Raw genomic sequence first — 13,610 nt, 5'->3', positions numbered from 1 at the left:
ACCAGAGAACCAGAGACATGACAGATGTATAGTATCTACAGTCTACCAGAGACATGACAGGTGTATAGTATCGACAGTCTACCAGAAACATGACAGGTGTTTAGTATCTACAGTCTACCAGAGACATGACAGGTGTATAGTATCCACAGTCTACCAGAGACATGACAGATGTATAGTATCTACAGTCTACCAGAGGACCAGAGACATGACAGGTGTATAGTATCTACAGTCTACCAGAGACATGACAGGTGTATAGTATCTACAGTCTACCAGAAACATGACAGGTGTATAGTATCTACAGTCTACCAGAGACATGACAGGTGTATAGTATCTACAGTCTACCAGAGAACCTGACAGGTGTATAGTATCTACAGTCTACCAGAGACATGACAGATGTATAGTATCTACAGTCTACCAGAGACATGACAGATGTATAGTATCTACAGTCTACCAGAGACATGACAGGTGTATAGTATCTACAGTCTACCAGAGAACCTGACAGGTGTATAGTATCTACAGTCTACCAGAGACATGACAGGTGTATAGTATCTACAGTCTACCAGAGACATGACAGGTGTATAGTATCTACAGTCTACCAGAGAACCTGACAGGTGTATAGTATCTACAGTCTACCAGAGACATGACAGGTATATAGTATCTACAGTCTACCAGAGACATGACAGGTGTATAGTATCTACAGTCTACCAGAGACATGACAGATGTATAGTATCTACAGTCTACCAGAAACATGACAGGTGTATAGTATCTACAGTCTACCAGAGACATGACAGGTGTATAGTATCTACAGTCTACCAGAGACATGACAGGTGTATAGTATCCACAGTCTACCAGAGACATGACAGGTGTATAGTATCTACAGTCTACCAGAGACATGACAGGTGTATAGTATCCACAGTCTACCAGAGACATGACAGGTGTATAGTATCTACAGTCTACCAGAGACATGACAGGTGTATAGTATCTACAGTCTACCAGAGACATGACAGGTGTATAGTATCGACAGTCTACCAGAAACATGACAGGTGTAGAGTATCTACAGTCTACCAGAGACATGACAGGTGTATAGTATCTACAGTCTACCAGAGACATGACAGGTTTATAGTATCTACAGTCTACCAGAGACATGACAGATGTATAGTATCTACAGTCTACCAGAGGACCAGAGACATGACAGGTTTATAGTATCTACAGTCTACCAGAGACATGACAGATGTATAGTATCTACAGTCTACCAGAAACATGACAGGTGTATAGTATCTACAGTCTACCAGAGACATGACAGATGTATAGTATCTACAGTCTACCAGAGACATGACAGATGTATAGTATCTACAGTCTACCAGAGGACCAGAGACATGACAGATGTATAGTATCTACAGTCTACCAGAGAACCTGACAGGTGTATAGTATCTACAGTCTACCAGAGACATGACAGATGTATAGTATCTACAGTCTACCAGAGACATGACAGATGTATAGTATCTACAGTCTACCAGAGGACCAGATACATGACAGGTATATAGTATCTAGTCTACCAGAGACATGACAGGTGTATAGTATCTACAGTCTACCAGAGACATGACAGGTGTATAGTATCTACAGTCTACCAGAGGACCAGATACATGACAGGTGTATAGTATCTACAGTCTACCAGAGACATGACAGATGTATAGTATCTACAGTCTACCAGAGACATGACAGGTGTATAGTATCTACAGTCTACCAGAGGACCAGATACATGACAGGTGTATAGTATCTACAGTCTACCAGAGGACCAGATACATGACAGGTGTATAGTATCTACAGTCTACCAGAGGACCAGATACATGACAGGTGTATAGTATCTACAGTCTACCAGAGGACCAGATACATGACAGGTGTATAGTATCTACAGTCTACCAGAGAACCAGAGACATGACAGATGTATAGTATCTACAGTCTACTAGAAACATGACAGATGTATAGTATCTACAGTCTACCAGAGACATGACAGATGTATAGTATCTACAGTCTACCAGAGACATGACAGGTATATAGTATCTACAGTCTACCAGAGACATGACAGGTATATATTATCTACAGTCTACCAGAGACATGACAGATGTTTAGTATCTACAGTCTACCAGAGGACCAGAGACATGACAGGTATATAGTATCTAGTCTACCAGAGACATGACAGATGTTTAGTATCTACAGTCTACCAGAGAACCAGAGACATGACAGATGTATAGTATCTACAGTCTACCAGAGGACCAGATACATGACAGGTGTATAGTATCTACAGTCTACCAGAGGACCAGATACATGACAGGTGTAGAGTATCTACAGTCTACCAGAGAACCAGAGACATGACAGATGTATAGTATCTACAGTCTACCAGAGACATGACAGATGTATAGTATCTACAGTCTACCAGAGACATGACAGGTGTATAGTATCTACAGTCTACCAGAGACATGACAGGTGTATAGTATCTACAGTCTACCAGAGACATGACAGGTGTATAGTATCTACAGTCTAACAGAGACATGACAGATGTATAGTATCTACAGTCTACCAGAGACATGACAGGTGTATAGTATCTACAGTCTACCAGAGACATGACAGGTGTATAGTATCTACAGTCTACCAGAGACATGACAGATGTATAGTATCTACAGTCTACCAGAGACATGACAGATGTATAGTATCTTCAGTCTACCAGAGACATGACAGGTATATAGTATCTACAGTCTACCAGAGGACCAGATACATGACAGGTGTATAGTATCTACAGTCTACCAGAAACATGACAGGTGTATAGTATCTACAGTCTACCAGAAACATGACAGGTGTATAGTATCTACAGTCTACCAGAGACATGACAGGTATATAGTATCTACAGTCTACCAGAGACATGACAGGTGTATAGTATCTACAGTCTACCAGAGACATGACAGGTGTAGAGTATCTACAGTCTACCAGAGACATGACAGGTATATAGTATCTACAGTCTACCAGAGACATGACAGGTGTATAGTATCCACAGTCTACCAGAGACATGACAGGTGTATAGTATCTACAGTCTACCAGAGAACCTGACAGGTATATAGTATCTACAGTCTACCAGAGACATGACAGGTGTATAGTATCCACAGTCTACCAGAGACATGACAGGTGTATAGTATCTACAGTCTACCAGAGGACCAGAGACATGACAGATGTATAGTATCTACAGTCTACTAGAAACATGACAGGTGTATAGTATCTACAGTCTACCAGAGACATGACAGGTGTATAGTATCTACAGTCTACCAGAGACATGACAGGTGTAGAGTATCTACAGTCTACCAGAGGACCAGAGACATGACAGGTGTAGAGTATCTACAGTCTACCAGAGGACCAGAGACATGACAGGTGTAGAGTATCTACAGTCTACCAGAGGACCAGAGACATGACAGGTGTATAGTATCTACAGTCTACCAGAGACATGACAGGTGTATAGTATCTACAGTCTACCAGAGACATGACAGGTGTATAGTATCTACAGTCTACCAGAGACATGACAGATGTATAGTATCCACAGCTCTGGTGAAGCCTAACACTGCATACCTGCACTTAACACACCACCGGACAGAGTATGTGAGTATACACAACGCTATACTGATGGAGTGGACACATAGGCAGGGAAAGAGGAAGTCCTAATTATAGCAATGCAGAGAGGATAATGACAAACTGCTCCCACTTTCCCTGAGCTATCAACATCTACCGACACACACACACACACACACGTACAGGTCTCTTTCTATTGGCTAAACTTTGCTTCAGTTGGAAAGCATACCTACTGTATACGTAGAGAAACCATGATGAGTTATTCTCATTAAAGTGCATTACAGAACAGAATAGAGACCTAAGCCTGTTTTTACCATACTGAGGCTTACACTGTACAAAGGTACTGTACGAGTACACAAAACAGTGCTATGACGTTGAACCAGTCAGTATGTGTTTGTATGTGTGTAATCTGCTCCAGGCTAGGCTAGGTTGGGGTGTGGTGGTCGTTTGTTGTGTTCAGGTGAGAGACTTTCCCCAGTGTTCCTGTTGAGTCTTGCCCTCACAGACGATAGATCTACTTCCTGGGAGGAGGGCTGTAGACTGTCTGCTTTCACCAACCACCGTGAGAACACACACATACACACACACACACACACACACACACACACACACACACCACTGGTATGAGAAAGACAGTTGGTTGGTATTATATTTGACTGATGCAACGTTGTTGTGATTCAACGGCAGAGAGAGAGAGGGTGAGAGAGAGAGGAGGGATAAGTGGAGCTGGGGGACATCTATGCTGACAGGCCACTCTCATTGAGGAAAACAGGATAGAAGACTTCTGCCACGACATCATGTACACCGCAGGCTCCAAATCTGCCTCTCTCATCCTGTTCCATGCTGCACTGTACATGCCTCTTCAGTCATCAACATTTTTAGCCCAGCTTCCAATCATCCAACCAAAACCAGCCAGGGGAGGTTTGAGAATCCAACCAGAGCAGGGTTTAGAGGGGTAAACACAGCATCTGTTTAAAGACTAAGCTGTCTAAACCAGTGACATGAAGGCCCACACACACACACTCACACTCACACACACACTCACACACACACAGAATCACACACACACACACTCACACACACACAGAATCACACACACACACACACACACACACACAGAATCACACACACACACACACACAGAATCACACACACACACACACACACAATCACACACAGAATATTCAACGAAAAACAATATAAGCTCCAAGTACTGCCTAAAAGGTTTATACAGACAGCTCTCTCTGTTCCTCTGCTACTACCCAGACAGGTTTATCTGCTGTCTACACATACAGCACACGTGTTATCATTCTCCTCCGCTCCACTGACACCACAATACAGCTCACAATAGCGCAGTTCCATTCATCCCAGTTATGTCCAGCCAGGGGGCTGTGCAACAGTTCCCTTCCCAACATCGCAGTCAGATCTCTGCATCAGCATTTAACAGGTATGCCCTGGGTTGGTAATGACAGTATTGTGAGTGTATATATTCTGCAGTACTCATCAGCCTGGGAAGAAGGTATTACCATACAGGAGGTGAAACTATTAACCCATATGGGAATGAAGGCCTGTGTCTCCTGGCCTGAATCCAATGGAGCACATCTGATCAGTCAGATAACTGGTGACTTGCAGCCGCAGCAGACATGAGAGGAGCATTGCAATGTGATGGTCGTGTGATTGTGTGCGTGTGTGTGTGTGTGTGTGTGTGTGTGTGCGCGCACGTAGTCCTGGGTTACAGACGGTAGAGCTGGTATTGAGGTTACTAAGATGACCTGGTATAAACTGTAGAGACATCTGACAGCCCAAGGTGCTTGGGGAGAGGAACCACTTGACCGCCAATGGCAACAGCTAGTCTCGCTGCGGTCTGACAAATCACGGAAAAGACATTACAGACATACACTAAATACTTTACAATTGAAATAAATTCTGACAACACACACAAACATACACACACAGCTCGGATTATATTCATTTCCCTCTCTCCCTCTCACAACATTCTCAGTCTTTCTTTCTGTTTTCCCTCTCCATTTTAATTTCATCCTCTCTCTCTCTCTCTCTGCTGTGTGTCACTGTGTTGGATCTCCTCCAAGATACAGATGGAGAGAGGGCAAGAGAGGGAGAGACAGCGAGAGAGCGGGAGAAAGAGAGCTTCCCAGTCAGACATTCCAACAATCAATGGCACCTTGTTACCCTCTCGTACCTCACCGGCAGTCACATGACCAATCAGGCACTCTAGGATTGGGTAGTGGGTGGCAGGGCACACATACAGTGCCTTGCGAAAGTATTCGGCCCCCTTGAACTTTGCGACCTTTTGCCACATTTCAGGCTTCAAACATAAAGATATAAAACTGTATTTTTTTGTGAAGAATCAACAACAAGTGGGACACAATCATGAAGTGGAACGACATTTATTGGATATTTCAAACTTTTTTAACAAATCAAAAACTGAAAAATTGGGCGTGCAAAATTATTCAGCCCCCTTAAGTTAATACTTTGTAGCGCCACCTTTTGCTGCGATTACAGCTGTAAGTCGCTTGGGGTATGTCTCTATCAGTTTTGCACATCGAGAGACTGACATTTTTTCCCATTCCTCCTTGCAAAACAGCTCGAGCTCAGTGAGGTTGGATGGAGAGCATTTGTGAACAGCAGTTTTCAGTTCTTTCCACAGATTCTCGATTGGATTCAGGTCTGGACTTTGACCTGGCCATTCTAACACCTGGATATGTTTATTTTTGAACCATTCCATTGTAGATTTTGCTTTATGTTTTGGATCATTGTCTTGTTGGAAGACAAATCTCCGTCCCAGTCTCAGGTCTTTTGCAGACTCCATCAGGTTTTCTTCCAGAATGGTCCTGTATTTGGCTCCATCCATCTTCCCATCAATTTTAACCATCTTCCCTGTCCCTGCTGAAGAAAAGCAGGCCCAAACCATGATGCTGCCACCACCATGTTTGACAGTGGGGATGGTGTGTTCAGCTGTGTTGCTTTTACGCCAAACATAACGTTTTGCATTGTTGCCAAAAAGTTCAATTTTGGTTTCATCTGACCAGAGCACCTTCTTCCACATGTTTGGTGTGTCTCCCAGGTGGCTTGTGGCAAACTTTAAACGACACTTTTTATGGATATCTTTAAGAAATGGCTTTCTTCTTGCCACTCTTCCATAAAGGCCAGATTTGTGCAATATACGACTGATTGTTGTCCTATGGACAGAGTCTCCCACCTCAGCTGTAGATCTCTGCAGTTCATCCAGAGTGATCATGGGCCTCTTGGCTGCATCTCTGATCAGTCTTCTCCTTGTATGAGCTGAAAGTTTAGAGGGACGGCCAGGTCTTGGTAGATTTGCAGTGGTCTGATACTCCTTCCATTTCAATATTATTGCTTGCACAGTGCTCCTTGGGATGTTTAAAGCTTGGGAAATATTTTTGTATCCAAATCCGGCTTTAAACTTCTTCACAACAGTATCTCGGACCTGCCTGGTGTGTTCCTTGTTCTTCATGATGCTCTCTGCGCTTTTAACGGACCTCTGAGACTATCACAGTGCAGGTGCATTTATACGGAGACTTGATTACACACAGGTGGATTGTATTTATCATCATTAGTCATTTAGGTCAACATTGGATCATTCAGAGATCCTCACTGAACTTCTGGAGAGAGTTTGCTGCACTGAAAGTAAAGGGGCTGAATAATTTTGCACGCCCAATTTTTCAGTTTTTGATTTGTTAAAAAAGTTTGAAATATCCAATAAATGTCGTTCCACTTCATGATTGTGTCCCACTTGTTGTTGATTCTTCACAAAAAAATACAGTTTTGTATCTTTATGTTTGAAGCCTGAAATGTGGCAAAAGGTCGCAAAGTTCAAGGGGGCAGAATACTTTGGCAAGGCACTGTACTAGCACAGTGCCTCTTACGTCATTCTGACCCCCCACTCCCTCTCTCAACCCCACAACTCCCCGCTCCTCTTCCAAAACACTACCCCAGACATCAGACACCACACTGGGGCTTACACTAGCTCCAGTACCCCTCTCTGCCCTTTGACCTCACACATATCATATCAATGGGACTTTACATGAGTGAGGAGGTGTGGAAAACTCCCTGGCGGAAAATGATATATGTCCACGTGCACCCAGTCTAATCTTAGCTGTTAAACACCAGTTTGATGGCTGCTTGTATACTTTTAAAATGTGTTCTGTGGTGAATAGTTTGCAAAGAGAGAGCGAGAGAGGAGTTTATGAGAGAGAGAGAGGAGTTTGAGAGAGAGAGAGAGAGAGAGAGAGAGAGAGAGAGAGAGAGAGAGAGAGAGGAGTTTGAGAGAGAGAGGAGTTTGAGAAAGAGAGAGAGAGAAGTTTATGAGAGAGAGAGAAGTTTATGAGAGAGAGAGAAAGAGAGAGAGAGAAAGAGAGAAAGAGAAAGAGAGCGAGAGAGAGAGAGGAGTTTATAAGAGAGTGTGCATGATAGATACACACTGAGTGTACAAAACATTAAGAACACCTGTTCTTTCCATGACAGACTGACCAGATGAATCCAGGTGAAAGTTATGATCCCTTATTGATGTCACCTGTTCAATCCACTTCAATCAGTGTTGATGAAGGAGAGGAGACAGTTTAAAGAAGGATCTTTAGCCTTGAGACAATTCAGACATGGATTGTGTATGTGTGCCATTCAGATTTCTGAGTTTGAACGGTGTATGGTAGTAGTTGCCAGGTGCACCGGTTTGTGTTAAGAACTGCAGCGCTGCTGGGTTTTTCACGCTCAACAGTTTCCCGTGTGTATCAAGAATGGTTCACCATCCAAAGGACATCCAGTCAACTTGACACAACTGTGGGAAGCACTGAGTCAACATGGACCAGCATCCCTGTGGAACACTTTTGACACCTTGTAGAGTCCATGCCCCGAAGAAACAAGGCAAACAGTATTATACAGGCTAGATGAAGCTAGGTTGTAACCTCCTCCAGAGAGTTCATACCCGGATGAATTGAGTCTGTTCTGAGGGAAACTCAATATTAGGAAGGTGTTCCTAATGTTTGGTACAATATACTCAGTGTATATAGACACAGAGAAATACAAAACCATTGTAAACAACAGATAGGGAGATAATTATTGCAGAGGAGTGAAGGAGGAACTAGCCTATCCATCATTGTGATAGTATCACCAACAGAAGTTTGCTGGCTGTTCTGAGAGACTGCAGTATGAGTGATACACTGAGGATGACAACCACCCGTGAGAATACAACTCTATTATCGCAGTGCTATTGGATACACAGCCATTTCTGCATCTGGAAAAATACAGAAAGAACCACAGTAGCCTGACAAGCAAACGCAGCAAGGTCTCTTCAACCAACTCGGCTCAAAACACCTCAGGCACACCATTCACTCCTCTCCCCCACATTATATATAATACTTCACCATTTGTTTTGTGGTTACAGTAATGTAAAGGGAGAATCCAGTGCTCTGAAAAAGACTTTAAAGAAGTGAAATGTGTAATACTAACTATGCAATCGACCGTTACGCTAAATAAAGCCATCCTCCGGAAGGGGACTATCGTCACGGTAACGGAATATAGGTTTCCATGGCGCTCGTCCATCATGCAGCGGGCGTTGTCATACACACGTAATAAATGAATAAAGACAGAGTAGCAGGGACCCAGGCTTAGTGACACACACATATACACACACCTGCACACACATTTATACACACGTAATAAATGAATAACGACAGAGTAACAGGGACCCAGGCTTAGTGACACACATATACACACACATTTATACACACACACACATTTGGAGGGAAAGGGAGGACAAGGCTAAAAACAGCCAGGGTCACGGCCTGTCAAATGTGTCTCTGAGTCAGGCCTAAAACAGCGGGGTCTATATTTACAGAGAGTGAGTGAGTGAGTGATGGTTTCTACCTGTGTCGGGTTGTAGAGTTCCTGCAGTGCGTTGCGGGAGCCTTTCCTACAGCACACGTCCGCCGCAAACTGGTTCCTCCGCATGACTGTTAGAAGGAACAGAGAGAGGACCGTTAACAATGCCCAATCACACTGGAACAACAGCAACAACAACCAATCACATTGTTACAACTTAAACAACAACCAATAAGAGAGTGGGCCTAATAATGTTAACTACAACAGCATTCACATAGAATAAATGGCCATAAAGCTATATTCTCTAGGGCCAAAGGGAACTACCACAGCTAAACTACAAAGCCAGGTCCCTATACACACAACCAACAGCCCACACAACAAAGCAGCCAGACAATACCTCTCAAATTACTGGATGAAAGAGCCCACTACATAACTACATGAGATTGAACAGAAGAGTGGGTGTGGGTGAACAACAATACATTTGAGAGCCTTTACTAGTCTCTGTTCTATGTTTCATCATCCTCACTGATCTAAAAGGAGTGGATATGTAATGCCATATGACTGTAGGACAAAGACAGTACTGTAGGAAATCAGGACAAAGATGATCAACAACGTCAGCAGATTGAGAGAGGGGATGGGGATGGGGGGGGGAGTAAGCCAACTGCAGACACACCCACTTCCTGTATCTTTGTATCTAACCCAGTTAATCGTTTGCTGTTTGTGCTGCGTGTTGCGGACAAATCATAGCCTTTTCTGTCACCTGGGCAATGGGTGAGAGCTGAGTGCTTGTTAGTGTAACGAACTACCGCAGACAGTCCATTATACCTTACCTTCAGTACGAGAGGGGGAAGAGATGCCCCTATACACACACACACACACCTCAGTGTGATGGGTGACCTGTCACCTGGCTGTGAAAGCAGCTTCATTATAATGCAGTTCATTCCTGCTCCCTACAGCGTGCATCATATAAACAGGCAATTACTGCTCTTTCAGCAGAATACACACACATACACACACTGATTGCACTCACTCAATCATTCTCATTTATCCTCTACAGCATCTATGGGCTGTCGACCTAATAGGTACAGAGAGTAAGATGAGACAGACAGACAGAGATAGAGAAAGAGAGAGGGTGAGAGAGAGAGAGAATGAGAGAGCGAGAGAGGGAGAAAGAGAGCAAAGCTACTCTCCCTGAGCCCTTAAATCTCCAAACAGTCCATCCTATTTCCCACACACACGTAGCTTACAAACCACCACACATACCTGATCTACAGATGTTGCTTCAGTGCCTCCAGGTCCACACACCGCTCTATTTAATCTGCTAGTAATCCTGTCTAAGTCTGGTGTGTGTTAATACACTGATCACCTTCCCCTTCCACGCACAGAAACACACACACAATAGGTGGACCAATTATGATTTTTCAGCGCCGATACCGATGCCGATTATTGGAGGACCAAAAAAAGCCGATACCGATTAATCTGACGATTGATTTATTTGTAATAATGACAATTACAACAATACTAAATAAACACTTATTTTAACTTAATATAATACATCGATCAAATCAATTTAGCCTCAAATAAATAATGAAGCATGTTCAATTTGGTTTAAATAATGCAAAAACAAAGTGTTGGAGAAGAAAGTAAAAGTGCAATATGTGCCATGTAAAAAAGCTAACGTTTAAGTTCCTTGCTCAGAACATGAGAAAATATGAAAGCTGGTGGTTCCTTTTAACAAGAGTCTTCAATATTCCCAGGTAAGAAGTTTTAGGTTGTAGTTATTATAGGACTATTCCTCTCTATACCATTTGTATTTCATATACCTTTGACCATTGGATGTTCTTAAAGGCACTTTAGTATTGCCAGTGTAACAGTATAGCTTCCGTCCCTCTCCTCACCCCTACCTGGGCTCGAACCAGGAACATATCGACAACAGCCAACCTCGAAGCATCGTTACCCATCGCTCCACTACTCCAAGTCTCAGAGCGAGTGACGTTTGAAACGCTATTAGCGCGCACCCCGCTAACTAGTTAGCCATTTCACATCGGTTACACCAGCCTAATCTCGGGAGTTGATAGGCTCGAAGTCATAAACAGCTCAATGCTTGAAGCATTGAGAAGAGCTGCTGGCAAACGCACGAAAGTGCTGTTTGAATGAATGCTTACGAGCCTGCTGCTGCCTACCACCGCTCAGTCAAAAAGCTCTTTCAAATATCAAATCATAGACTTAATTATAACATAATAACACACAGAAATACGAGCCTTAGGTCATTAATATGGTCAAATCCGGAAACTATCATTTCGAAAATAAAATGTTTATTCTTTCAGTGAAATACGGAACCGTTACGTATTTTAATCTAACGGGGGTCATCCCTAAGTCTAAATACTCCTGTTACATTGTACAACCATCAATGTTATGTCATAATTACGTAAAATTCTGGCAAATTAGTTTGCAACGAGCCAGGCGGCCCAAACTGCTGCATATACCTGTCACGGTTTTCTGTATGTGAAAGAGAGAGACCAAAATGCGGCGTGGCTATTGAGATTCATGTTTAATGAGACAAAGTAAACACGAATCAAATACAAAAACAATAAACGTAACACGAAAACCGAAACAGCCTAATACTGGTGCTAAGTAACACAGACAGAACAAGGACATAAGGACAATCACCCACCCCCCCCCCCCCAACACCAAACAGGCTACCTAAATATGATTCCCAATCAGAGACAATGACTAACACCTGCCTCTGATTGAGAACCATATCAGGCCAAACACAGAAACAGACAAACTAGAACGCAACATAACATATAATGCCCACTCAGATCACACCCTGACCAAACAAAACATAGAAACATTCAAAGCAAACTATGGTCAGGGTGTGACAATACCCTGACTCTGCGTGCAATGAACGCAAGAGAAGTGACACAATTTCCCTAGTTTAATATTGCCTGCTAACCTGGATTTCTTTTAACTAAATATGCAAGTTTAAAAATATATACTTGTGTATTGATTTTAAGAAAGGCATTGATGTTTATGGTTAGGTACACATTTGTGCAAAAACAGTGCTTTTTTTGCAAATGCGCTTGTTAAATCACCCGTTTGGCGAAGTAGGCTGTGATTCAATGATAAATTAACAGTCACCGCATTGATTATATGCAATGCAGGACAAGCTAGATAAACTAGTAATATCATCAACCATGTGTAGTTAACTTGTGATTATGATAAGATTGATTGTTTTTTATAAGATAAGTTTAATGCTAGCTAGCACCTTACCTTGGCTCCTTGCTGCACTCGCATAACAGGTAGTCAGCCTGCCACGCAGTCTCCTCGTGGAGTGCAATGTAATCGGCCATGATCGGTGTCCAAATATGGCGATTACCGATTGTTATGAAAACTTGAAATCGGCCCTAATTCATCGGCCATTCCGATGAATTGGCCGACCTCTAACACACACACACACACACACACACACACACACACACACACACACACACACACACACACACACACACACACACACACACACCACACACACACACACACACACACACACACACACACACACTAGCCTCTTGATATACAGCAAAGCCATCAGGATTACAGTTGAGTGTACCCACTACGTGGACCAGCAGGCCCACCTGCCAGCACACTTGTGTCACAGCCTGGGGGAGATGTATCCATGGCAACCACCTCATCTCACCTGCACCCTTCTGATTGGTTACAATAATCAAATGCCCTCTCAGCTGAGGACACGCTGAACGCTTAGACACATGCACACACACACACTGATCTGACCTTCCTCATCTACTGTATCTGTTTTATTATGATGGACTTTACCAAGCAGAAATAAACAGGTATGGGCTATGGTCAGCTGGATTGACCTCCCTCCCTCTTCCTCTTAGGGTGTGAGTTTTCGGGGACGTTATTCTCAACTTCCTATTGTGGACTTTTACAGGCCTATTAAATCAGCCACTCTTTGTGAATCAGTGAAAAGGTTCTACCAAGTCGAACACATGCACTCCACCCCCCTCAAAGGGTTACTAAGGGCGTTTGGTGTTTCCACCTTCCTCTATGAACTACTGTTGGGCAGTAGGGATTCTCTAGTGATTCTCCCTTTGCGTTCAGCTCAAAGACACAGC

General features: G+C 43.2%; 1 protein-coding gene across 2 annotated transcripts in view; it reads right to left on the bottom strand.

Annotated features, from left to right (window-relative positions):
• The window catches only part of LOC110500114 (carbohydrate sulfotransferase 11), a 104,862-nt gene that overhangs the window by 46,010 nt on the left and 45,242 nt on the right, over positions 1–13,610 (bottom strand). For both annotated transcript variants that reach the window (XM_021577289.3, XM_021577290.3), the window contains exon 2: positions 9,517–9,602. In XM_021577289.3, the coding sequence (XP_021432964.1) occupies positions 9,517–9,602 (86 nt within the window). The remainder of the gene's footprint in view (positions 1–9,516; positions 9,603–13,610) is intronic.

The sequence above is a fragment of the Oncorhynchus mykiss genome, chromosome 21 (genome assembly GCF_057628025.1).
Source record: "Oncorhynchus mykiss isolate SJ-2025 chromosome 21, ASM5762802v1, whole genome shotgun sequence".
Classification (NCBI taxonomy): Eukaryota; Metazoa; Chordata; class Actinopteri; order Salmoniformes; family Salmonidae; genus Oncorhynchus; species Oncorhynchus mykiss.
Note: the sequence above shows the minus strand (reverse complement) of the source record. Positions and strands in the feature narration are given on the sequence as shown.